At 40.6% G+C, this 27,719-nt stretch overlaps 1 protein-coding gene across 1 annotated transcript in view; it reads left to right on the top strand.

Annotated features, from left to right (window-relative positions):
* The window catches only part of Nhs (NHS actin remodeling regulator), a 339,701-nt gene extending 314,017 nt beyond the window's left edge, over window positions 1-25,684 (top strand). Inside the window, exons 4-9 of the mRNA XM_050160636.1 lie at window positions 11,095-11,157; window positions 13,262-13,454; window positions 16,156-16,287; window positions 17,421-20,390; window positions 20,681-20,807; window positions 23,735-25,684. Of these exons, the coding sequence (XP_050016593.1) occupies window positions 11,095-11,157; window positions 13,262-13,454; window positions 16,156-16,287; window positions 17,421-20,390; window positions 20,681-20,807; window positions 23,735-24,341 (4,092 nt within the window). The 3' untranslated portion in view covers window positions 24,342-25,684. The remainder of the gene's footprint in view (window positions 1-11,094; window positions 11,158-13,261; window positions 13,455-16,155; window positions 16,288-17,420; window positions 20,391-20,680; window positions 20,808-23,734) is intronic.
* Window positions 25,685-27,719: the final 2,035 nt, after the last annotated feature.

The raw sequence follows: 27,719 nt of genomic DNA, 5'->3' as shown, positions 1-27,719 counted from the left end.
AGGGAAGGCAGCATGTTTATAATATATATTTAGTGAAGGACCTTAGCTGGATGGATCCTGGAAGGATTCCCTCTCCCATTTGCCCAGACCATGTGGATATGTGACATTTATTAGCAGAACAGGTCAGATAGCAGTTGTAAATAAAGAGCCAGTAAACAGATACTGAAGAGAAAACAGACCAGGAGCAAAGGAATGCAGCTGTGGCAGCAACAGGATGGATGAACTTGCCAGCAAGTGTGAAGACAAGTATGCAAAAACATTTCCTTCTTTTATGTCCTTTTATCTGGACTGTTGCCACAAGGTGCCACCCATATTTAGGGTGGGTCTTCCCACTTCAAACAGTCTGATCCAGAAAATCCCTTCCAAGAATGTCCAAGATCTTGTGTTTTAGTTGATTTGAGATACCATCAAGATGACAACCAATATCAGTGATCATAAGCCCACGCATCATCAACTTGACACCTAGTCATGTCTCTTTACATAATGCTTAATCTCCAAATGAAAGCAATAACAAAGACATAATCCTGCTTAACATGATATGACTATGCTGCATACAACCACTAATGCATTATATATTCTTTTTAGAATACATAGCCAAATCCCTTGAAGAATGTTTTATCTTTTATTTATATTTTGTTGTCTCTAACCTAATATATTATAGATTTACAACACTTAACCACTGATATTATCTCGATTGGTGTTGCATTATATGCCAACAAAATAGAGGAAAGAAAGAATAAATAACTACCCTACCCTTATTTTTAATCTTTTATTTTTATGACTTTATCAGGGGAACATGCATACATGAGCATATTCCATGTATGTGTTTATCTGCCTATTTTTTTTGCTTTATCCCACTGAAATAGAATCTTTGTCAATTTAGTTAAGCCAGATGTATTTTTCATTCTTTTATTGAAACAAAACATTGTAGCAGAGACCAGCTTGGCTTCAATGTCATGTTTTTAGGTCTCTTGGCCACCAGCCCCATTTCAGAACTAGTTTGCTCTGTATCTTTGCTTTGAAGGGATGTCCTCTGGCTTTCGCTGCCTACTGTACTTGCTTGTAGTATACAAGAGACCAGAAATGTCTGCCATAAGTGATAGATTATAGTGAAACCTTAAAGCATCAGAACATAATGATATTCTAAGCTATTTGCTGCTGAACAGAGCAACACCGAGTTATGACCTGCATTGTCTCCAAAACATCCCTGTACAACTGAAGCAGCATAGTCTTCCTGGAGCTTCAGCATATAACACAGATATCTTCTTAATATATCTGTCTATATGCACAAACATGTTCTTAACAAAATAGGGTGGAAATGCTCATGTCATTAAAATCTTTGTTTCGGAAACTGGTCACATGGCCTCACCTGGTATTTATGACTACCTATCTCTACTACCCATTCTATATTTCCTCTACCTTAAGCAAAATACCTTAGCAGGTTTTGGTTCTTTTCCTAGAGGAGTGACCCACACATTCCTCTCTGAAGGGTTTGAGTCATTTGGTATCCTGCCTGGATTAGATTGTGGTTTCCCATTGACTTTAATCATAGGACTTGGTAAACACCAAGAGACATCATAAGGATGTTATAAACTCCAGACATAATCTTCCCTACCTCCACTGTGGAGAAGCAATCAAATTTTCACCTGGAAGTCTGGATCAATCACCCTCCCTCCTAACATTGTTATTCCTTTCTTAGCTTGTTGAATTAAGGGCGTCCGAAGCCCAAAGTGGGAAGTATTATTCGGTGAAATGGAGGGAATTTTTGTTGTGTCTCTTTGTAGAATCACTCTCCTTTCTGGAATCAAAACTGTGAAGCCAGTGGAACTCAAGGTCCCAGGAATAGGAAGCAAAATGTTCCTAGTGGGTAACTAGGAGTGATAGTAAATAAAACCATTCTCATTTCAACCCTTTTATTCCTAGATCTGTTAAATGGGGCTATGGGAGAGACTCTACTATACACTAGATACTGATTTAAAGCATGGGCAGCCTTCTGCAGAACCCTGGTCCAGCCATCCAGGCTACTGCTACCTAGTTGGCAACGTAACTGTATTTTTAAAGGTCATTCTACAGTTCTATCAAGCCAAATGGTTCAAGATGATGGAGAGCATGACAATTATTTTGTTAGTCACTTTCTGTTGCTGTGATAAAATACTATGACCAAAAACAATTTCAAGAAGAAAGGGTTCATTTTGTCTTATGGCTCCAGAGAGATGGCATCCATAATGGCAGGGAAGATGTAACAACAATCAAGAAAATCATGATGGATGACAGGAGCAGGAAACGGATCACATTTTCATTCACTCAGAGAAAGCAAAAAGAGAACAGGATGTGGGGCAAGCCTACACCACTCCCAAAGCCCATCCCAACCATGTGCTTCCTCCAACAAAGCTCCACCTCTGCAAACAGCACCACCAACTGGGACCAAGTGTCCAAAAGCATGAGTCTACTGTTATGCCTTCCCTGCTATGGCCCCTCATCCCAGACTGGCAATTGGTCACATCTGTCATCTGTTTCTGTACTTCCCATGGCCAGTCTCCCCACCTCCTTGGAGACAGCAGGCAAGTCCAGTCACTTTTGTGACACTCTCTCAGAGGTCCACCAGTTCTGTTTAGTCCTTTTGAGCTCCTGATACATTAGTACCTTCAAGGCAGCCCCCACTACTCAGAATCGTTCCAGCTTCACTCGGGATTTCTGAGCTCTAGTGCTCCATCACCAACCAAGCAAAGATGAAATAAATGGGAGGGGCATATTCCTATTCCTATTCATGCATCTCTCCCTCCTGTCTGTCATGATATAAGCTGAACATTCTACTCTGCCATGCCAACCCCACCAGGGATGAAACTATGAGCCAGATTAAAAAAAAAATCCTTTCGTCCTTTACATTGTTTTGCTGAGTTAATTTTGTCACAGTAATAAAAAGGTAATACACATGAAGAGAAGAGCATGGTATTAGTCTAATATAGCATTGCAGGAGCAGCGAAGCCTATTACCCCTCCCATCTAAATCAACTGTTTGGCCTCGGAAATTAGATGCATCTCGGAGACTTACTGCAAATTGCTGGTGACTGTTATTGTACTTGCTATTCTTATGTAGTATTTGTATTGAAGGAAATTAGCATAGTGCCAGGCATGTAGACACAGCTACAGATGATAGCTGAAACCAACTGCCAGCCTAGGGTGAGGGATCATTGCTAGGACGACACTACAAGAACAGTGTGTATGAGGGGAGTAGGACGTCTCCCCTTCCTTTTCTGGTCGCGTATTGGCCTAATGGGAAGCAGCTAACAAGACAGAACCGTTTGCATCATAGAGCAGAATACAGGAGAATAGATTCATAGCAAACAGACAATCGCGTGTTCGGCAGCACAATAGCTGATAAAAGAAAGCTTTAACCAGTGAGCCTGGTTCACATTAAGCATTGTGAAAAAGAAAGAAAATGCCTTGCTGCAGAATTTAGTTTTGGAATTCTTTTTAAAATATTAGCCTGGCTGTGGAGCTGTCAATAAAATTACTTGTCTGTTTACCTCATTTTACAGAATATTCTTGGGTTGAAATATCTTGCATGCCTAAGACTTTTTCACTATTCAAAATATAGGCAGACAATGGAATGGTTTTCACAATAAAAAGATTGAATTATTGATATACACAGCAACTTGGAAGGATCTCAGAGGTATTATTCTGGGAGAAAGATTCTAGTCTCCAAAGGTTACATACGCTATGGTTTCATTCATATAACATTTTCAAAATGACAAAACCAAAGTGATGGAGAGCAAGTTAGGGGCTGCTAAGGGTTAGTATGGGGGGGACATTGTGACTATAAAGTAACAGCACGGGCGAGTTTGTGAAGGTCATAGAATAGTAGTGGCTCCATGGGTATACCCACGTGATACCGCCCATAGTAGAGTAGGAGAATAGCATAGTAGACGGAGCAAAGGTAGGAGGTGCAGGGCGTGCGAGAGAGAAGGTCTTACCTCCAACACTCTTTGAAAGTTGGCTGTTGCGAGGCCAACTTGTTGAGCTTTTGTCACGTCTGCCCTGCCCTGAATTCCCTGTGCAAAGCTTCAGTGGGAATGCAACCCAAATGGGGTAACATCTCCCCACTTCTGGCTTCTTCTGCCGACTCCCCTGGCTGCTCTCTCTGATTTGGGTGAAAGGGTTTGTGGTGTCTGCAGCCGTTCAGACTCTTTCTTCCTAGTGCTTCAAAGCAGGGCCTGCCTTTTCCTTCCTCGTCTCTTTTATTTGCTGTTAGCAACCTTTGTGGATTGATGGAGCTGCGTGACCCTTGGCAGGGGCTCCCTTCACTGGCAGAACTAGGTACAGAAAATGAATAAGACGCTTACTGGCACCAATTTCTCAGTCATCATGGTCAGTGAGCCTTGTTTTGTGTTCCTGACAGTTCAGAGCAATTCCTGCGAGTAAATGACTTAGCTGAGCGCTAGGTACAAAGTGTTCTCCTGCCTGGGCTCCCTGTAGACCTCTTTGCCATTCATGTGGGACTGCTTTCCACAAATGCTTCCAAATATGATTTTGTTAAACTCCGTGTGTTTATGGTATTTCATTAATAGCACACAAATAAACAAAGTGTTCTTGAACGTTGAAATACTTTTCGTGTTCTGTTACCCCAGAAATTTTTGTTCCCTTTCAGCCAGGACAAACTGTTTTTTGTTTGGCCAGTTGCTTTCAGAGAGCCAGTCTTTGGGTAAAAACTGCACCATTGCCCTTGCCTTTCAAACTTTTCTCACTGTGGGTAGATTTTACACCCCAAATGTCTCCCAAGAGAATGTAATTAAAAACTGAGTGAGTACATGTTCGTTCTCTCTCTCTCTCTCTCTCTCTCTCTCTCTCTCTCTCTCTCTCTCTCTCTCTCCCTCCCTCCCTCCCTCCTTCCCTCTCTCTCTCTTTCTCTCTTTGTGTGTGTGTGTGTGTATGTGTGGTTTCTTTGGCACCACGTCCTTATTTTTTCTTATTTTATTTTTTGAGGATTAAATCCAGAGTTGTACACACTCTCTAAAACCGTGCTGAATTATCAGTAGTGTGGGTTTTTATATTCGATTCATTTTGGTGCATACATGCACATAGGTACCCATGCCACAGCATGCATGTGCAGGCTAGAGGAAAACCTGCACAAGTCATTTCTTTCCTTTCACCGCATGGACACTGAGGACTGCACCGAGGTCATTGGGCTTTGAAGCATGAGCTATCTCTTCAGCCCACATGTACTTTGTAGATTACTGTGTTGTATTACAATTTTATAAATACAGTACTCCGCAGTCTGGTTATCACTCTGTTGTTGGCAGGTTTTTGGGTTAGTTGTTTGCAATTGTAGGGTTTTATTTGGTTATTTGGCTTTTACAAATATAATTGCTGTAGATAATTTTATGCAAGGCTTCTTGTGGATATACGCATTTTTCTTCCATCCATAGATCTAGCAGGGAATTAAAAATAGACTTATGTTTAACTTTACTAATACTACCAAACACACTCTAAAGTGTTTGTACCATGTTAAATAACTCTCTTCAATTTAGACGCATTCCAGTTGCGTCCCATCTTTGCCAACACTAGATGTTACCACTCCTTTTCAGTTCAATCCCTTTATTATACATAGTGACTTGTGGTTTACGTTCGAATTGCCCTGTGAATGTAAACACTTGTTCATCTTGTATGTTTTCTTTTGCCAAATATCAATATGAATGCACAAAGTAGCTAAAGAATAAGTTGGTGAGATTCTGTCTCCAAAGATCTCCCTTCCTGACCTACAAAAATTGTGTACCAAATTCTGCTTCAGTGACATTCACTTGGATTTTTCACAGGGAGTTTTTAACACCTTACTAAGTGTGTATTTGCTGGTATGGTTTGCTTTGGATGTCAGAGCTGGCTAGGAGTATGGACTGATGAGTCTGGACTTTTGGGGTTCAGGGTGGCACGTTAGGTGGTGGTTATGCATTTGAGGAAACTGAAGGTTGGGGTGGGGCTCAGCCCTACAAAAGCAGAGGATGCCCCCTAAGCCTCTTCCTCATTCATTATTTTACTTTCCATTGCTTATTCAGCTTTGTGATTGTAGGAGTTGAAGACATGGGGAGAAAGAAGCCCAGGATGAGTATTAAAAATAATATTATTAAACATGTTTGGAAAGATGATCACATTACCAGCCAATGGAAGACTCTGAGGTAGTCTCAAGGGACAGACTGTGCTCGTGACATGTAAAGAAGGCATCGCCAAACTTCTTTAAGCCTCAGAGAATGATCAAAATGGCTCATGTTTATGTACAATACATTCACACACACACACACACACACACACACACACACACCACACTCCTACACAGAAAAATCTGAGGCAGATGGGCCTTCTCCATCTTCCAGATGGGCCACAGTATGTACATCAATGCACAGACCGGTCTAAGGACAATCAAGACCTGCGGTAGAGTGATATTAAAAGTCCAGGTCAGCTCCCTAGAACTCTGGTATGGACTGTAAAGGATGTCTTCACTCTAAGATTTTACTCCTTGTTCAAATATATAGCAATACCTCATCTCCAGTAAATACATCTCAAGTTTAAGATAGCACGATGTCTGTAAATCAGCTCTGAAACTCGACAGCTATGAATGCCATGTGGTATCAGTTAGATCACAAACCAAAGCCAATTTTTCAAAAACATTTCCTGATGGAATACCCACAACATCTTAACAGATGGCTTTTGGCAAGTTTTGAAGCAAAATAATCCCCTATCAGCATATGAAATAAAACCCAACAGAAAATAAAATGTGGAGTAGAGGTTTTTTTTTTTTTTTTTCTTCTCCTGCTGCCATTAAGAGACAGATTTGGGGAAATCTCGAAGTCTTTGGAGAAATACTTGCTCTCAGCCACAAAAGTCGAGGCATGAACTTTTCTCTCTGACATATACCACACAAAAAAAGATCGGGTTTTGAAAATATTCTTTCAGTGTTCACTAGAGAAATTTCCTTGGCTACTTTTGAGTATAATATTTGTTATTTCTTGTTCTGAGCACTGTTCATAAGTATAACTCTGGGTTTGGTTGAGGCAATCTTATGAAAAGCTAGGGAAAACGGCTTGAAAATACAATGGCACCCACAGAGAACAAAATGGAGGTGAGGCATCAAAGAAGAATCTATTGTTAGGAACAAGATAGACATGATTGATCCTGGCTTATTCAACAATGTAGTAATTTAGTCTGAAGCCTCTCAAAATCAATGGTGGGGGGGGCAAAATGAAAGCCTAGGAAAGGAAAAGGAAATGGATTTTTCATTTTTCTCCAGCATGCTTTATGAAAACATCAATAGTATAGACAAGTTAAAAGAATTATATAGCGAGCACACTGTACATGAGAAATAAACTATTTTTATTTTGAGTCTGACAGTTTGTTTACACTGGAACTGATTTTTGCCTTCATCTGAGAAATGCTTTTAAATGAATGAAATGGTGGTCTCCTAATACTCTTCCCACACAGTTATTTTAAAGAAGCAAAAGTGTTGTTCACTGCCACTTCTGCACTGAGTGATTCTTCCAAAAGCAGGGGTCCCGATGGGTATTCTTTCATTACCTGTTGTTTTACAGGCATCTTTCTCATGCTGCCTTATTCTCCCCTATGCTATGTCATTTTTTTTTAAATATTTATTTATTTATTACGTATACAATATTCTGTCTGTGTGTATGCCTGCAGGCCAGAAGAGGGCACCAGACCTCATTACAGATGGCTGTGAGCCACCATTGTGGTTGCTGGGAATTGAACTCAGGACCTTTAGGAAGAACAGGCAGTGCTCTTAACCACTGAGCCATCTCTCCAGCCCCCTGCTATGTCATTTTTAACTTTGTACTAAGAGCTATACTGAAAAGGGCTGTGTAGGTGGAAATAATTTGATGTCATGTCTTTAAGAGGAATTTTATTTCTTTAAGAGGAAGCTTGTTTCTTAATATCGGGCACACTAAGGTGCTAGCAACACAACAAATATTTATAAAACATTACCGAGGCAGTGGTAATGCAGCTATGAATAAGTAATGGCTAGTATGTCTCTGAATGAGCAATGTGATACATTTCCATAAAGCCATTAAAGAATAATTTGGTTTATACAAATTTGATCAATTCTCAGCTTTTCTTCAACTTATCCATCAGTACCTATTAAGGAATGGCATTCTCGTCCAAATAGAGATGCCCCGAGGTAGCACTGGCTTGCAATATGATTTATCAGATAATTTAGAGAAAAATTCTCTGGGCACTCATCATATAAAATATAATTCAAAACACTCAGAGTCATTTTACTTCCATTGACCAACCTCCAGGAGATAGGACAGTTTCAGATACAAGACTCAAATAGTGTGTAATTCGCAGTCCAGTTAATATTACACGCACGGACACTCTAATGCTACAGGGAGCCTAATTAGGTTTAGGTGGAGAACCCAAAGAGCCCTACCTCTCCATTCCAAAGCTCAAGGTTTCCCGGTATCAGCCTTTGCATGCCATAGGTTAGGACTGTTACTAAAAAGAAAGATGCTTAGCTGAAGCTGAATCTGCTGGGGAGTAGAATCCAAGGAGACCTTGGTTTGATTAAGGTAGCCTAAACCAGTGGTCTTCACAGCCTGGATCCAGTCAAGGCCACCCTTAGTCACTGCTAGGTTTTACCTCCTACTTGTTTAATGTGTAGGTGGGTTTTGCAAACAGATAAAAAATAAAATCTACTTCTCATCTCTCACTCCTGAAAAAAAAAATACTCAGCAGGAGAGAGTACTTGGGGGATTCATGATGAACTACCAAAATTCATTTGTCAATATTAATATCCTTCATGTTTCCTGAACAGCAAGCAGTCTCCTCTTATGTATTTTTAAAATTTCTTCATGAGCTACCAAAGCTTTGAATTACTTTGAAGCAATTCCTTTCCCATATCACCGTGATACTTTGAGGCTCCCTTTTGCTTGCTTCTATGAATTGTTCCTCTATTTTAGATATCCCAGTCTCTTAGATGAGACATATACGTTGTCTATGACTGAGTCTCAGGATAGAGCCAGAGTGAAATCCGAGCTCAGGTGATACCTAGTACATCTTCCAGTGGAGGAGACTTAGACTCTTTAAACTCATTAGTCTTAAGATCTAGTCAAAATGAAGTGGTGACGAGGAAATGACATTTGCTCTACATAAAAATTAATGGAACAACCTTACCAGATAAAGCTTAGAAACTTAAATTAGAATTAGATCTTAAATGCCTCTCACAGTGCATACCTGCCATAGGGTTGAGAATAACCAGGTTCAATATCCACCCATACCAATCCACTTATGGAACCAGAAGTTTCTGGTGGTTTCCTGCCTGGTTTTATATGTTTACTTTAGTAAGACAGAGGTTTCCATGGTATTTGATCCCTCCTGAGTTCTTGGACATGACCCTAATTTTAGTTGGATTTCTCATAACTGCTAAAACACACAGATCGCTGATATCATTTGAGTGGGCAAATATTTTGGTGAGTTCTTATGAGGGGGCACAATTAGTATCATGAAAGACTGAGAGAAAAAGTTAAATACAGGAATTCACAATCTACTAGATAAACACAGTATGTGTGTGTTCAATGATAATTTGTATTATACTAAAGCCCTGTTATAAGGTAAGTACTATAATATCTACGTAACTGAATCTAAAGCTGATATAGATTAGACTCACAGGCCTGTCTAGCCTTTGACATTGAAATATGGCATTGCTATCTACAGAGTCCTTGGACAGATATACAAAGAAAGTTACTGAGAATAATAATAATAAAATCACAATATTTTTGGTAAGTTGAAAATTTTGTTTTGGGCTACATTCATAACTAGCTATCCTTGCCCGTAATCAGCCTGTGGGTTTTTCTCACCTGGTGAAGTTCACGAGTTTCAGGCACGCATGGTAGGGCAAGCCTGTAAGTCCTGCACCTGGAAGGCTGAGGCAGGATGAGTGTGGTTTAGAGACCAACATGGACAGGGTAGTGAATCTTTCTCTCTCAAAACAAACAGAGCTTCAGTGTCTTAGTAGATCCTGGAGAGAGAATACTGATTACCAAATTATTTTCCAAGCAAGATTGGCAATATGATTTGTTTCATCCAATACAAAATGAAAGATAGGCTCTCTTCCTCAATTTAAGTATTGTGAGATGCTGGCAGCCCAGCATTAAACCCTGTGTGGGTGTGGGTGTGAAGCAAAAACTCTCATGGAAGCAATGATCTTTAAATATTCTTGATGAGAGAGAAGCAAATTGGAGCAGTATGGAGGAGATGAGACAGAGGACAATGTTCCCTGAAGAATTCATGGGAAAAGAAAGTCATTCTACGGGAAGAAAAAAAAAATTAGTCTTTCCCAACTTGGCAAGACTTAGATCGAAAAGATGAGAAAGTTATGGAACTGTAGAGATGGTTCAGTAGGTTAAATGCTTGCCTTACAAACATGAGGACCTAAATCTGAAAGCTTGGTGTGGTGGTACACACGAATAATTCCAGGCCTGGGGAGGTAGAAGCAAGCAGATCCCTGAGATTCGCTGGCCAAGCAGCCTAGCTTACTTGGCAAGCTCCAGGCCAGTTAAAGACCCTCACACATACAAAAACAAAACAAAACAAAAAAACAACCAAACAACAAACAAACAGAAAATGGGTAATTCATGAGAAATGATGATACCTGAGTCCAGCCTCTGTCCTCCCCATGCACATGTACATACTTGCATGCATATATACCTACACACACCTACCTGCACACATTCAAAAACACATCCACACATGCCGGCACTAACATAAAAGCATGCTAAGTGCCAGAATTCTACAGATACTCTGTGTATTTACTCATTTACTCCTCAAAATAGCCCTGGAGGGTAGAGGCTGTTATTCACCTATCTTGCTACAGATGTTAAAGAATTGCACCTGATCATGTAGGAGAAATACCAGGTTGTCAGGATTTGAATTGAAGAACTCTAGGTCCAGAATCTGTCCTCCTGGCCAAAATGGAATCATTTAGGAGAGAATGTCTCCCAGAATTGTATTTGTTAGGATCATAGGTTTGGTCTAACTAAGGCATTCTGTTGTGTACATTTTTAATTTTTTTTTCTTTTGCATTCCGTCTTCATAGTTTAACAGCACCCGCTCGCCCTCCCCTACTGAATGTTGCCACATGACCCCATGGAGTAGAAAGGTATTGGTTCTGAGAACATTGCTTTGCAGCCTTATCCTGCTCTTTTTCAGACTCTTTCCCTTTTTTCTCTCTTTTTAACTTTATTGCAAACCCATTTTCAACTAACCGTTTTTCTCTTACGTCAATTTAAAGGACGGTATTTTCCTAACTTGAATTAAGGATAGCCCTGTCACTGGTTTTGTCCCCATTAATGTCCCCCTTGGAGTGACACTTTGCAGCTCTGCTAAACATAGGTATCCTCTATTCACTGCTTCTTGATTTTGTAGTTTGGGGAAAATACAGTTTCCCCTGTATTTATCAGACCAGTGAAGGTTCAGCTTCTCAAATTGAGAGAGAGAGAGAGAGAGAGAGAGAGAGAGAGAGAGAGAGAGAGAGGATCCTCTGGCAGCCAATTGCCCCTGTCACCATTAAATAAAAAGTACTTTTGGCTGCAGGTCAGAACCTGGAGTCAAGTCACCATCCAGTCCTTTCAAGTCCATTGTTATTCAAGGAAGGAATCGCCAGCAAAATGAGGTCTCTGGTGGTGGGAGTTTTTCCTTGGTGCTCAGCTTTACCTTTCTCTCTCTCTCTCTCTCTCTCTCTCTCTCTCTCTCTCTCTCTCTCTCTCTCTCTCCCTCCCCCTTCCTTCTCTCTCCCTCCTTCCCTCTCTGCATACACAAAACTTTTTTTTTCTTTTTGAAAGTTACCTAGGAAACAAAGTCTTTTGTGCTCCAACTTTGTTTGAGCTATTCACTTCTCTGGGAATCTGCACAAAAGCTGAAGAGAGAAAGAAGGTTGCAATATTTTACTAAACCGTTCGTGGTGAACACAATTTTCCCAAGGGGGGGATATCATAGACCATTGGGTGTATTAGGGGGCTTTGCGGAAACCTCTGGTAAGGTAAGCAAATGCTGGGGTTCCTTTAAATAAGGGGCTCTGGGAGCCTACTCTGTAAGGAGACTTGAGGACAGTTCATTTGTCAATACATGTGACCCTGAGCCAATAGTACAGTTTCCAATGTGAAGAAGACTGGAGAGGTTTGTTTTGTTTTGTTTTTTTGAATCCCGATTTTTAGAACAGAGTATTATTAAAACCTTACTGAAATAAGAGGAAATGAAATAGTTATTTTACACAGTTACCCATCTCCTTCTGAACTGTATAAAGAAAGAGAACTGGGTTCAGTGGTGGAAACTGGGTCTTTTACGACTCTGGTTTAGAAAGCCAACCCTGAAACCCAAAGTGGGATGGGGCCTCTTGAATAATCTGGGCCTGGAGCCCAAGCTTAAAAGTTAGACGGCATTAATATTTATCATGGGCTTGGACAGACAATTTTCAAATGTCATATAGAAATCAAAGCCTCTAACTTACGCAGCGGGAAGAAAAGTTTTGCACAACGAAGCTGCAAGAAATTAAACCAGAACTCTTCTTACCAGTCCAAAGCCGAAAGAGAAACTTGCTTCTATCTTTCCCTCCAGAAACAGAATTTGTATATTCCACTGTACTTGGATACTGGGGCACATCTTTTCCTTGGCGTTTCTGCGGACATCTAATGTCAGTTAAACTGACTTTATGAAATGTCATTCACCAAAGCTGTCTTTCTGCAGTGCAATTAACTCCTGGACTTCTGATGGCCTCCTGGATTAGGTTGGTGGTTTATCCTCCAGGTGGTGTGTTCCAGACTGTCTCCTGTCCCCGGGTTTTCTTCGTAGTCTCTGAGGAATTTTATAGGCTTTTAGCTCATCTGCCTTCATTGATCAGCATGGTCTAGAGCTCTCAGGATTTTTGACGGGAATTTATAGTGACATCAAGATATAGAAGGAGATTTACCTTTCAGTGGCTTAGAGACAGGCAGTTTTCTTCAGTTTGAAGGCACAGGATTTCTGACTAATTTGTCTCTTCTCTTTATCCCGTTTCACCTGAAAAGCATGTTTTGTGGGCCCATTTTTTTCCTTCTGTACCTCTTCACTATTGAAATAAAACTTCCTATTAGTTCTGTTTACTATTTTCTATGACTGTTTCCTTTGTCTTACATGCTTATTTCTAGCCTTGTTTTAAAAGACTGAACTATGAAATTCCTTATGCATGTAAGGTATGGGATGTGATTCTGAATATATTTTGCTTGCAGTCCCACTCTGCAGAGGATGAAGACACAGATGTCATGTTAGGACAGAGACCGAAAAACCCAATACACAATGTCCCCTCTACACTGGACAAGCAGACCAACTGGAACAAAGCGCTACCTCTCCCGACTCCCGAGGAGAAGATGAAACAGGATGCTCAAGTGATTTCTTCTTGCATTATTCCCATCAATGTCACTGGTATCGTTTTCTTTCTTTCCTTTAGGGGCAGTTGGGTCTGAATATTCCATGTATTCAGTATGGTCAAAACCTGTGCTGTTAGCTTCCCTATCAGCTAAGAATATAGTTTTATTATGAGCAAGAAATCTTTCGTCAACAAACAAGTCAGGAGATAATTCAGTATGCTTTTGTCAGGTTTGAACACCAATTTGCATATATTCTGCTGGACTGCTTGTTATGTAAATGATGGACAGTTTCTTTTTGAAAAAAAAAATCACCAAATAGCTCGTTGGCAGTGATTAATCACATGATAATGATGTATACCACAGCAAGAAAGAAAACAGCAAAACCCAGGTTTTTAAAACTGCAAATAAGGTCCTGTCGACCAACTAGAAAAAATCTGTTTTTATGCTTCCCTGGATAAAGGTAGGCTTTGCTAAAAGACCATTTAGACTTCTGTATTGGTTTTAGGGATTTTTGATCTGAAAATCTCGAGATACAGAGATGAGGGGTGAATTGTGTTTTAAAACCAGCAAGCTTGACTTCTTTTCACTTTCTGCTCTTGTATGCATTCAACGTTTGCATATTAGTCTAGGTAGGATGGAAGCCTAGCTGGACTTTTCTTCAGAGTCTGATAGCAGAGGGAGTGAATTTTGGAGCTGGAGCTTGGAATTTTAGTTATAAATCTGATAGGTTTAATAATGTGATTTGTGTGTGTATGAGTGTGTGTGTGTATGTGTGTGTGAAAGAGAAGGAGGGAGAGAGAGCGCGAGAGAGAGGGAGGGGAGGGAGAGAGAGAGAGAGGGAGAGAGAGAGAGGGAGGGAGGGAGAGAGAGAGGGAGAGTTATACTTTGTTCTCAATCATTCTCCCCCCCCAATTAAATGATCTCCCATTAGTGTTTATTAAACACCTTTTCTAGTTCCCTTTTACCTTATTTGTGTAATGAAAAATTTAAAACAGCCACGCTGTGACTGATTTCACCTTGATTCCCCATAACTAAAGATTGCAAGTCCCCTGAGAAGCATTTTAGACATTGTTATTATTATTTCCACTCAGATTTCTCTCACCTAGAGTGGGGGAACAAATGGGCTCGGTATCTGGGACAGATATTATTTTCCCTCCTGAATGAGAGATACTCTAATGCATTGGCCAGTTGTGCCGTGAGCTGAGACTTAATTTTCCTGCTGACCTATTCAACTTATGGGATAAATTATTCTAAACATGTGTACTTATCGGACCTCTATAATCTAAATGAGATGATTTGGAGGAGTTCATCTGCCAAATTGGATCATTCTGGCACCCCTTTAACTAATTTTTCAGCCTGGGAACATCTGACTATTAGCAGCCCCTGCTTTTTTTTCTGGCACTGTAACTCTTGTTTTCAAACTGTAGTGCTGTGATTATGGGCCATCATCTTGTGATTAGAAAAAAGAGAAGATTTTTTTTTCTTTCAGTTTTCTTTCAGGAACTCTCAAGATGAAGGCTCACATTAGATGGTGATTTCAAGAGCTTCAATGAGAACAATGTTAATGACATCCATATAACACACAGTGTCTGTAGATCATGTATTCAATAATTATTATGATTCAAATGGAGGATTTAAGTTTTTATTGGAACTAAGAAAGGAAAATATCATGCTTATGAATTCTCTGATAACATTGTAATCATTCATCACAGGACAGATAGATTTCAAAGTGGGCCTCGAAACTGGTGGCACTCTGATGCTATACAGCTGACCCAAGGTTTAACAGCTGGGAAAAATGATGAGGTGATCAAATCCTGAAGCACAGCATTCCAGACTCCTTAGCCACAGCTTGCACTGGAAACTCTACAGTGCATGCTTGTGCCAGACAGAGTTTGAATTCCTTACCTTCCTCTTTATTGTTCGAATTTAATAGAACCACATATAGTGCTACTTAATGTGAGTACAGAGAAGAACTAATAATCGCCATGGTTGGTCCCTGCATGCATAACAACAAACAATGTTTTGAAGACCGGGGAGTCTGACATATAGCTGATTGGCATCAGAGGTAGAGCCATTTTAAGTGCAGGACTGGGGACTCCTCTTTATGTTTATTTCCAAACCAAAAGCACCCAGTTTATTCACAAGACAAAAGTAGAGTTAGAAGATTATCAAAAAGAAGAAAACCCTAATCTGTTGTGATGTTGTATTTCCTCACAGCAGTTTGTGTGTGTGTGTGTGTGTGTGTGTGTGTGTGTGTGTGTGTGTGTGTGTGTGTATGCTTAGAGAAGATTGAACAGAGGAGGTGAACAGAGAAAAACTCACAAAGACACTTTGTGACCCAAAGAAACAGGTTAGGATGCACTAGGTTCACATCTTGGGTACTGATCTACTATGCAAAAGGTATCAGTTTCAAAGAGCCCAGAAATAGAGCAGAAAATAATAGTGACTAAAGGTTATAACCAGGTCAGTGTGAGAGGGTTTTGCTGATGTCCCTCTCTCTTCTCTATATTTCTTTTCATTTTCCTCTTTTCCATCTTTCTTTTGGCTTTGCAAACTGTTGTGGGAGGCTGAATTTAGAAGTAAACCTTACTATAGCATCATTTAAATAAGGGTGAAAGAAGGACTTTCTTATATTTGTTCACAGATTTAATCCAAAGTCTCCCATGACTTCCAATCAATAAACATCACTGTGTTCCAAGCAAATGAAAATTGGTCTGCTATTTTAAAGGCTAACAAGACCTTTTTGTGGGTTGCAGGAGTTGGCTTTGACAGAGAAGCTAGTATACGCTGTTCTCTTGTTCATTCACAATCCGTCCTACAGCGGAGACGAAAATTGAGGAGAAGGAAAACCATCTCGGGGATTCCCAGAAGAGTTCAACAAGAAATAGGTGTGGCATAAAAAATGTTCATGGTTTCTGTCTAGTGAAAGTGACAAGGAGAGGAAATAGGTGCCACTTTCAACTGCCTTCAACTATAGCATCCCTTAGAAATACTGCAAGTTTTAACTTGTGACCACTTTAAACTACTGTGTATTTAGTTTACATTCAGAAAACTATTTGGCTTTTTTTTAAAACTCTGTTCTCGAATATAGAGGCTTACCCTTAGAGATGCAAGCATTCCTGGTGAAATTTATTTTTCAAGTAAATTTTAAACATATTCAAATATGGAATTTTTTTCTTTTTCTTTTTCTTTTTCTTTTTCTTTTTCTTTTTCTTTCTTTCTTTCTTTTTTTTTTTTTTTTTTGGTTTTTCGAGATGGTTTCTCTGTGGCTTTGGAGCCTGTCCTGGCACTAGCTCGGTAGACCAGGCTGGTCTCGAACTCACAGAGATCCGCCTGGCTCTGCCTCCTGAGTGCTGGGATTAAAGGCATGCGCCACCGTTGCCCGGCTCAAATATGGAATCTTAAAGATGTATCTTTGGGAATATTTAAATTTTTCTGTTCAATGTATTTTATAATATTTATACTAATTCCAAAATATTATGGTAGCAACTCCATGTAAATAAGACTTTGAAGGGGGAGGGAAATGGAAACGGGGAGGAGGCGGTAGTTTAAAAATAAAAATTAAAAAAAGACATTGATTTTTTTAATGAAGTCTATGAATTGTATTCCATTATGTTTGTATTTCAAAACACCAGTGAAAAGTAGTGGCCAGGGCTTTAGATTTTGTATTTCAGTTGTTTTTTGGCTTTTGAATTTTGAAATCATGTTTCTTTTATGAAAGCAGTCACTTGTTGGAGCAAATTAATACAAAGAGAGATGATTCATTAAAAACAAAAAGCATATCTTCTCTCAATAAGTGTACACGATGCATGTGTGTGTGCACATATACAAATAGACATGTAGATAGAAACAGAGACAAATGAGGTACAGAAAACAGCCAAACTTTCTCCTAATTTTAGATACTAATCTTTTCTGTAGGAAAAAGTTTTAATACGGTAGCACAGAGATTTATAAACAACCCTCAGAATGTCTGTTAATCTGCCGATCCGTAATATCTTATGGTGTTTTCCATGTGCCCTAGATTCTGATGAATCACCCGTGGCCAGGGAAAGGAATGTGATTGTGCACACAAACCCAGACCCCTCCAACACTGTCAATAGGAGGTCCGGAACCAGGGACTCTGAATGCCAAACTGAAGATATTCTGATTGCTGCCCCATCCAGAAGGAGAATCAGAGCTCAAAGGGGTCAAAGCATTGCAGCTTCCCTTTCTCATTCTGCTGGCAACATCTCTGCCCTGGCAGACAAAGGCGAAACCATGTTTACTCCTGTGGTGAGCAGCCGCACAAGATCTCGGAGCCTTCCTCGGGAAGGAAATAGAGGTGGAGATGCTGAACCCAAAGTTGATGCTAAACCCTCAGCATATGAAGAAGGCAAGCCTTTTGTGGGTGACCGTGTAAGAGCCCCTAATGATCGTAGTGAAGCTCCAAGCAGCCCAAGTGCACAGGAACACCAGCCTGCTTTGGGCCTGGCCTGCTCTCAGCATCATCACAGCCCCCAGCACAAGTTAAGTGAGAGGGGGAGGTCTCGTCTGTCCCGAATGGCGGCTGACTCTGGAAGCTGTGACATCTCCTCCAACTCAGACACCTTTGGAAGCCCCATCCATTGCATTTCCACAGCTAGTGTCCTCCTCAGCAGCCACATGGACCAGAAAGATGACCACCAGTCGTCCAGTGGTAATTGGAGTGGGAGCAGCTCCACGTGCCCCTCCCAGACCTCAGAGACAATCCCTCCTGCAGCTTCTCCTCCCCTCACTGGCTCTTCGCACTGTGACTCGGAGTTGTCACTGAACATTGCTCCGAATGCTAATGAAGACACCAGTGTCTTCGTGACAGAACAGTACAATGACCACTTGGATAAAGTAAGAGGCCACCGGACAAACTCCTTCACCTCCACTGTTGCAGATCTGCTGGATGACCCCAACAACAGCAATGCAAGCGACAGTGAGTGGAATTATCTGCACCACCATCATGACGCATCCTGCCGCCAAGATTTTAGTCCAGAGCGTCCAAAGGCAGATAGCCTGGGCTGCCCAAGTTTCACAAGCATGGGCACCTATGACAGCTTTCTGGAAAAGTCTCCTTCAGACAAAGCAGACACTAGCTCTCATTTCTCAGTGGATACAGAAGGATACTATACCTCGATGCACTTTGACTGTGGTCTCAAAGGTAATAAGAGCTATGTCTGTCACTATGCAGGCCTGGGCCCAGAGAATGGTCAGGGTGTAGGAGTTCCTCCTGGTCTTCCGGACTGTGCCTGGCAAGACTACTTAGACCACAGGAGGCAGGGGAGACCAAGCATCTCTTTCAGGAAACCAAAGGCAAAGCCGACTCCACCTAAACGTAGCTCGTCATTGAGAAAGTCTGATGAAAACACAGAGATTTCTGAGAAGAAAGAACCAAAGATAAGCAGTGGTCAGCATCTGCCTCACAGTTCCAGGGAAATGAAGCTGCCTCTTGATTTCTCCAACACGCCTTCTCGAGTGGAAAATGCCAATCTGCCTGCAAAGCAGGACTCTCCTTGGATAAACCAGAGTGAACACGCTGTTAAGGAACCTCAGTTGGATGCTACAGACATTTCACCTTTCAAAGATGAAGGTGCTGCTGAATCAACTCACTATGCAGACCTCTGGCTTCTAAATGACTTGAAAACAAATGATCCTTACAGATCCTTATCTAATTCAAGCACTGCTACGGGTACCACAGTTATCGAATGCATCAAATCTCCGGAGAGTTCTGAATCCCAAACATCCCAGTCAGAATCAAGGGCCACCACCCCATCTCTTCCTTCTGTCGATAATGAATTTAAACTGGCTTCACCAGAAAAGCTGGCTGGCTTGGCATCTCCATCAAGTGGCTACTCAAGCCAGTCAGAAACACCAACCTCCTCTTTCCCAACAGCTTTCTTTTCAGGTCCATTGTCTCCTGGAGGTAGCAAAAGAAAACCTAAAGTCCCAGAAAGGAAATCCTCACTACAGCAACCGTCTTTGAAAGATGGAGCCCTGTCATTGAATAAAGATTTGGAACTTCCGATTATACCTCCTACCCATCTTGACCTAAGTGCTCTTCATAATGTTTTGAACAAACCATTCCACCACCGCCACCCGCTGCATGTTTTTACTCATAAACAGAACACAGTCGGAGATATGCTGAGGTCAAACCCCCCGCCGTCTCTTGCAATCACACCAATGGTCCTGAAATCTGTCAACCTTCGGTCTATCAGTAAGTCTGAGGAAGTTAAGCAAAAGGAGGGCAATGATACAGATCTCCCTGGCTTAGAAGAGAGTACTGCAACAGTAGCTTCTGCGGCTTCTGTATCTCCAGGTAAAACCAGGCCACACCCAACAAGGAAATCAGTATCACGCCAGTACTCCGCTGAAGACACCCTCCTGTCCTTTTTAGATGCCTCTGCAGTTGAAATGGGGCCAGAGAAGCATCTGGAAAAGAACCCTACTTTCTGCGATCCAGAAACTGTAACCTCAGCTGGTAGCAATCCTCCCGATTCAAGTGTGATGAAAGACCAAAAACAGATGGAAAGTGAGCTTATTCCAGAAAAGATAGCAAGTAAGAACTGTGGCTATTCAACAGGGTTTCAGAGGGTGTCTGCTGCCCGCCCCAGTGATTTGGGCAGTAAAATGATGCAGTACGGAGCTAGTCCAGATGGAGTCCCACAACAAGGACCGAAGGCACCCTCTGGAGTTGGGGAAGAAGGTGTGAAACTGGAATCTGTGGATGGAATCACACTTCAAGCCAACTCATCAACTAGAGTAACAGACATGAGCAGTCACCATAAGCATCAACGTGCTGTGAGCCGTCACCACGACAAAGTGCCTGTGACCATCCGCCATGAGTCAGAGATGTCAACTATAAATTCACTCCCTGAAAAATGTTCTGAGCAGGAAAATATTGCTTCAGGTATTTCAGCCAAAAGTGCCTCTGACAACAGCAGAGCAGAGGAGACCCAAGGAAGTATGGACGAGACTTCATTGAAAGGTCAGTTCAAGATACCTTTGTTAAAGTGGAAATGTGTCCTATGGTGGTTCCTGCATCCCCTGTAGTTCTCTCTAGCCCTGAGTGTCGGTTTACCTCTGCCATTTTTTTTTCATTTATTAAAACAATTTAGAAGAAACCTATTGTTATTTAGGAACTAATATTTGACAGATCTCTCTCTCATTTTAAAGATCGTGGTAAGGTACCTTCTATTTGGTTGATCCTGGCGTCAGGGCAACAAGGTGGTGAGATGTATAGCTCCCTCCTAAAGAGGTTTCTGTTCTTGTTTGAAGAATCATCACCGAGTGATGACTCCATCACTTCACCGCTCAGTGAGGACTCTCAAGCTGAAGCTGAGGGTGTGTTTGTGTCTCCAAACAAACCTCGAACAACTGAGGATCTATTCGCTGTCATTCACAGGTGAGAGAGTGTCGCCAATTTCCCAGAAACAAAAGGCACAGAAAAGAATTTGCTTCTTGAAGTGTCTCTCCTTGAATGAAAATGTGGGGAAGCATTTTGTCCCCATAATACACACAACAAAACAAAAGCAACCAAGGAAGAAGTATCTTTCCAAATAAAATTCATAGACTTGTACGCATGTTTGAAAATATGAGTCTAGATAGATAGCTATAGCTAGATGGACAGATATATAAAGTTCAATTAAGAGAGCCCAGTAAGAATCACCAAAGGGGAAATACTGGGTGATTCCCCCAGGAAAGATATTCTGAAACAAATTTACCTGTGAAAACAATTTATTATTAAATGACTTGGAGTGAAAACCCAAATTCAAGAATAACCTCTGTTGTACATATTACATTTTGTACTTATTTACCTATGCAGTACTAGAAATCAAACTCAGGACATGCTAGGAAAGCCCCCTGCCACGGAGTTTCACTCTTTAGCCCTGGCTTTTAAGTAATCCCTTGCATCTATAAAATATGCTCAAATCTGTAACCTCACACTAGCTGATACAAACATATGTTGATTTGCCAGAACCATCTGAGCCCATCTCAGCTCGGAACAACTGAAAACTGCTCTCTTCTATTCTTTTCTCTTTAAAAATTGAATTTCTTTCATGGTGCTGACTTTTATCTCCAAAATGAAAGGCCATAGCCCATGAATAGCGGATGTTCTCTGGGTTGCTTTCCCAGAACATGGTTGTGCCTTTGCTGGCCCAGGCACACTTTCTCTTTTGTACCTTTTTAACCTGTGGCCCATATAATCATTATAATCAGTGGCCCATATTTGTAACAATCCATTCCAGCTGCTGACCAGAGAAGCAGAGCCAGAACTCATCCTTGAAAGCCAACTCTTAGCCACTGAACCAAATGATGCTAAATGTGCTCTTTCCACGAACATGAGTCTCTTCTTCCACCTGGCCTTGGGGACTGAGATGCAGTTCCCAAAGGATAGAAGCCAGGCTTTATCTTTCCCTTTTCACAGACTTACCATTTGGGAAATAAACTCTTCTCAAGCAGGGTTTTTTATTATCATTATTGATTTTTACTGAGCTCTACATTTTTCTCTCTGCTCCCCTCCATGCCTCCCCCCTCCCCTTCAACCCTCTCCCAAGGTCCCCATGCTCCCAATTTACTCAGGAGGTCTTGTCTTTTTCTACTTCCCATGTAGATTAGATCTATGTATGTCTCTCTTAGGGTCCTCTTTGTTGTCTAAGTTCTCTGGGATTGTGATTTGTGGGCTGGTTTTCTTTGCTTTATGTTTAAAAACCACTTATGAGTGAGTACATGTGATAATTATCTTTCTGGGTCTGGGTTACCTCACTCAAAATGATGTTTTCCAGCTCCATCCATTTTCTTGCAAAATTCAAGCTGTCGCAAGCAGTTTTTAATCTCTCCTCCCGCCCCTCGAGCTTCTGCTTTTGAAAAGGGTTCTCTTTTCTGTTAGTGCTGTTTCATTTGGTTTTATTTTTCTCAAAGAAGGAGCACTGCTCTTTCGCAACTGCATTTTCCTAAGAGTTCCATTAGTAGCAGCCTCTGTGTATACCGTAAGCAGTCAAGCTTCCTCACAAACAGGGTAAGAATCGCCAGTTTATGTTCTTCAACTCCAGTTGTTGTCTAAACGCCAATCATATTCCTCTAACCCTCACAATGTATCTTCAAACCCAGAACAAATTATTAATTTGCTATGTAAGTTAATGAGCCCTCAAAGAACCATGTGATGCGTCTGGAAGAGTGGGCAGAATACACATTTGTAGAATTAGAAAGATATTGAATCAGAATCCTACAATGCTGCTTCCTATGCTGCCTTGAATAAGTTAAGCATCTAAACTTAACCTCACAGATTTGATTCTGTTGGTAAATCATTTTGTGTCTAGAATACTATAGATGCTGATAAGACCTGCTATATGAAAATTCTACCTTCGGGTGACACCAAGAACAGATGTGTAAAAATATCAACCACAGGGGTCTCTCTGAGCACTGTCGCACTCCTCTGGAATCTGGAAAGGCAAAGCTCACGTTTTCCTCACCACACAAGGTTTTACGTTGGTGAGAACACGTGCCACCAGAGTCAGGAATGACTAAGTTAGGCTGAAGACTCATCGGGTTTGGGCGCACTTAATCCAAAATAAGATCAACAATTCCACGATCGAAATAGAGGTTAGGTAGATTTAAGGAGTTTGGTAAACTTAGATTTGTATTTGTGGAGGATTTGCCTATTTATGTCCATCCCAGTGACAAGAGTTATTTCTCTATCTTGAGAGCTTAGGTTTTATAATATTTTAAGAGCTGCAGAGATGGTTTGAATTTTCAATTCCTCACAAAGAGTTGACTTACTGCTTGATACACTATTGCTGTCCCTGAGTAGCTAAGGATTACTGCATTTGCGTTCAAAAACAGATTGATTTATTTGAAAAGTCACTAAACTAACTTTTCATGTGCAGTGAATTAAAACGACTTAATTTGTAAAATGTAGGTTAGTCTGTAGCACAAATCTCCACTATTCATCATCAAGGCCCATCAGGTATCCAGCTAAGGCCAGTCGTGTCCCAACGACGCCATTTTTCATTTGCTGTACTTAGTATTATTTGGAAGCTAATTGTTGACGTGAGAATATTTCTCTGTATTTTACAGATTGAATGAGAAAAAGCAACAGTCTTGCCCCACATTGTAAATAGAAGTTGGCAGTCCCCCCCCCCCCCCCCCGCTTAAACTCTAGGGGGGCAAGTAATGAATCTTAAGCTTCCTCTGTATGGTGCTAATGCTTAGTATCCTACTATATAGGATGCTCTTTAAATATACTAGATATGGGAATCAGATGGCAAACTTATTAATTCATAAATTGTATGTGGACTCAGATTTTTACCCCATTTTCTCTTTTCTTAAAAGATCCAAGAGGAAAGTCCTTGGAAGGAAAGATTCTGGGGACATGTCTATTAGAAGCAAATCCAGGGTTCCCCTTGGCAGCAGTAGCAGCGGTTCCAGTTCTGTCGCTTCAACCGGCAGCAATGTGACATCTGGGACTAGCCAGAGGTCTCCTGGTCTCATCTACCGAAATGCCAAAAAGTCCAACACATCCAACGAAGAATTTAAGCTACTGCTTCTTAAGAAAGGCAGTCGCTCTGATTCTAGTTACCGCATGTCTGCCACCGAAATCCTGAAGAGCCCCATCCTGCCCAAGCCTCCTGGAGAGTTCACTTCAGAGTCCCCACAGAGCCCTGAGGATACCCACCAGGGCACACCTGGGGCTGAAGCGCTGTCCCCTCTGTCCCCGTGCTCTCCACGAGTCAATGCAGAAGGGTTTTCCTCGAAAACCTTTGCCACCTCAGCATCATCCCGGATTGGACGTTCCCGGGTCCCACCTGTGGCCAGCAGCAGCCGCTACAGTGTCCGCTGCAGGCTGTACAGTACGCCAATGCAGGCCATCTCCGAGGGAGAGACTGAAAACTCTGACGGGAGCCCACATGATGACCGATCCTCCCAGAGTTCCACATAGTCTGCCTGAGCCAAGCAGACCTCAGATGTACAGCCCCTTACTGTTGAACGAATTGTGTGATACCGTAGAGGAACTAACTGGGAGAAGTAGCAACAGGATGGGGGAATCGCATCGTTGCTTGGCCATGAGCTTCTACATATGTGCTGGAGAAATAGAAAGTGATTGAGTCATTTCTTTTTTATTAGTTTTCATGTTTTAAGTAGCAGTTCCGTCTGTCGTGATTTTCTTTGGCATAGTTTGATTTACCCAATCTCATTCGTTGTGATAATAAAGAATACAAAAATATCTAACTTTCTTGAAACCTAGACAAGGTTTTCCCAGAGCTGCCTATTGTGAAAATAAAGCCCTCACTGTCATACTTTAAGAAGATGAAATTACTCTGGAGGTTTGGTATTTTTTTACATTAAAATGAACTAAAGCAAGATTTAGAAGAAAGAACTACACATATGTAAATACCATATTTTTGATAAAAATGTGTAAATAGATTTATCAATGATGAGTGGACAAGTGGCCAATTATCTCCCACACACCAACTGTTTATAGGACACACACAAAATATAATACCTGTATTCTGTGAATACCATTTTCATATCAAATACCATGTTTAAATGTCCACCAACATGATTTCTGAGTGATAAACCTCAAATATGAATTTAAAACTGGTGAAATAATGGAAATATTGAGGTCATGTACTGAATTGTGATTAACTTAAAATAACGAATTCAGACCTAATCATTGTTGTGACAAATTGTAGCAGAAACAAGCTAATCTGAGTTTGTGGCTGTGTCTTGCCATGTGGCAATTTGAACAGAATGAAAAGCATGCTTTTGATCTTTTTAACCAATGAGAGAAGTCATCCTTCTCAATGCAAAGAACCCCCCCCCCCAATAGCATTAAACAGTGTCCTTTAGAGTCTAATTTTTTTTTTCAGTGAATTGCTTTAAGAAGAATGAGTAGAGAAACCAGTAGTTAATTTTAGGTCATGTTTTCTATAAGGCTACTGGGGACAAACAGTCATACTCTCATGACTATACTCATTAAGCTTCTTAATTAGCTCCAGGTTCTTAAACTAACAGAGCTAGAACCTACGCATGCCACAGAGCTATTGAATTCTCAGTAAGCACCCGCCCTGTGATGAGTTTTCAGCGAAGCTTTTTCTCTGTGCTGATGAGCTTCATGCTACCTAAAACTTAACAGAAGTGACACTGTGAACAATGTCGTTGGGAAATGAGTATGTGTATATGCATTATTTATATTCACTCTTCACCTGGGCATGGGGAGCAGCTCTGGTTCACAATGCTACATACCGCGGGTTTTTTTTTTTTTTTTGGTCTGATTTTACTAGAACTGCTTGATGGCAAAAGGGGAGGGTGGTGGGTGGGAAAAGAAACGTCAGGGCAAGAGCCCTGATAAAATGAAGGCAGGGAAACAAGCTGAATTACTTGAAATTACTTGAATTTTCTTGTCTTAAAACTGAAAAAAAAAGTATAGTAACAAGTTGAAATCTGCAAGTGGTTCTCACACCTCTGATTTTAACATGAACTGATACTAATGTTTGAAATCATATGTCAGAAATATAAGCACCTATGTACTTAGAATAGGTTTTGAATGGGAGCAGTAGAAATTAGAACTAAGGAGGGAAATGATCTGTGAAAGACAATGGCAGAACACACCAGGGTTACCAAGCAAGTGAGAAGCAGCTGGCTTTATGCTTATGCAAGTGGTATTTGAGAAAGTAAGATGTATGAAAGGATTAACTATGATAAATGAAGGAGAAAGTATGGTCTAAGAAGACACTGTCTTTCAATAGAAATTCGTTATAATATTTACAGATTAAGAATTAAAGAATCTGTTGTCGGTGTTTTGTTTGTTTGGGGGGAAATGTCTGGCTTCTTCTATTATTTGTTTTTACTACCAAACTGTGTTAGTTAATTTCTCGTCATTCTTGTATGTAAAATGGGTGTTGGGGGTGGAGGGGTAGAGGAGGAGACTGAGAACTGGGAGAGAGAATGAGAGAGAGCGAGAGCGAGAGCGAGCGAGAGCGAGAGAGAGAGAGAGAGAACAAGAGCGAGAGAGCAAGTGTGTGCTGGGGATAGATAAACTACCTGGTAAAGGGTTTGAACATATACAAAGTGTTAAAATTTTGTTAAAAGAAAATGTTGGGGATTGAAAGAAATTTGAGCATCATTTACCATTGGAACATGTAACTCATTAAAAAACAAAAAACAAAAACAAGCAACACACACATACACACACACACACACACACACACACAACCAGCATGGTTTGACATCATGTGGAGTCATGAACAAATCTGTCTCATGCTTTGAAAGTACATTCCACAAAATTTTAAAAATAAAAGTTTTTAGACAAATGTGATAAGGAACCATCGTTTTCAGTCACAATAGGTGATCATTTGTAATTTTCATAAAAGCAGTTCGTTTGCAGTATGGCTTTTGTGTAGGTAGGGGGTTTTTTAGTGTGAAGAAAGGTATGTGGGTTTTAAAAGTGATTCTAAATCTTGAATAGAAAAACATAAATTGGCTTTAATAAAAATGTCACCTTTTATTATTGACATTAATTTAAGTAACCATATCATATATTTTTAAAATACATATTTGACTTGAATAGTGAGGCAATAAGGTACCGTCGATGTGATGATCACAGAACCACCCTTATAATATAGTTTTACTTATTTTGTTTACTCTAAAAATCTATATCAGAGTTTCTCTATTTTGTATTTCATAGATTTAAAGAAATCCCAAATAAAGACGGATTTTAGATTCACTGTGGACAAGAATATTGAATAAGAAAGTTTTAAAAGCAAGCAAATCCTTAAAAATTAGTCTTCACAGCTTTATAATATACTAAACAAGACCAAGACGTAGGGCTGTCTTTAACATCACTGTCAGCTTGAAGCAGGGTACACACATTAGGTATTGTTTAAAAAATAAAAACAAAGAACAAGACCAATTGAAACTTCTTCTGTTGTTTGCACTGATGCTATTTTTCCTTCTCTGTTTATCCAACATGGTTATGTTGTGTGGGGGAATTCTGTTTTACTTTCTTGCTTTTCTGGTGATTCTGGTTTGATTTTGCTTGTTTTGGTTTTGGCTCAGTAGAGGACATGGACTAGTAGCAAACAAAATACACCGTTTGCTCTCGCCAGTGAGTACAATCTCTTTAGTGGTGGATGCTGAGAGGATAAGACGGTAACAAAGCTTGAATTCTGAAGGTTATGGTGTAACTATTTTGGTACTAGAACCAGTTCGTGCTGGCCGAAAGACAATGGTTTTTGGACTTGCATCCATTTTGTATTTTTGTAACATTTGTAAATATGAACTTTTTAAATTGTTGCAAAGATGGTTTCTTTTGTAA

Source organism: Alexandromys fortis, unplaced genomic scaffold (genome assembly GCF_014885135.2).
Source record: "Alexandromys fortis isolate MF-2015 unplaced genomic scaffold, M_Fortis_MF-2015_v1.1 scaffold_120, whole genome shotgun sequence".
In the NCBI taxonomy this organism is placed as follows: domain Eukaryota; kingdom Metazoa; phylum Chordata; class Mammalia; order Rodentia; family Cricetidae; genus Alexandromys; species Alexandromys fortis.
The sequence above is the reverse complement of the archived record's forward strand: the minus strand, read 5'-3'. Positions and strand labels throughout refer to the sequence as shown.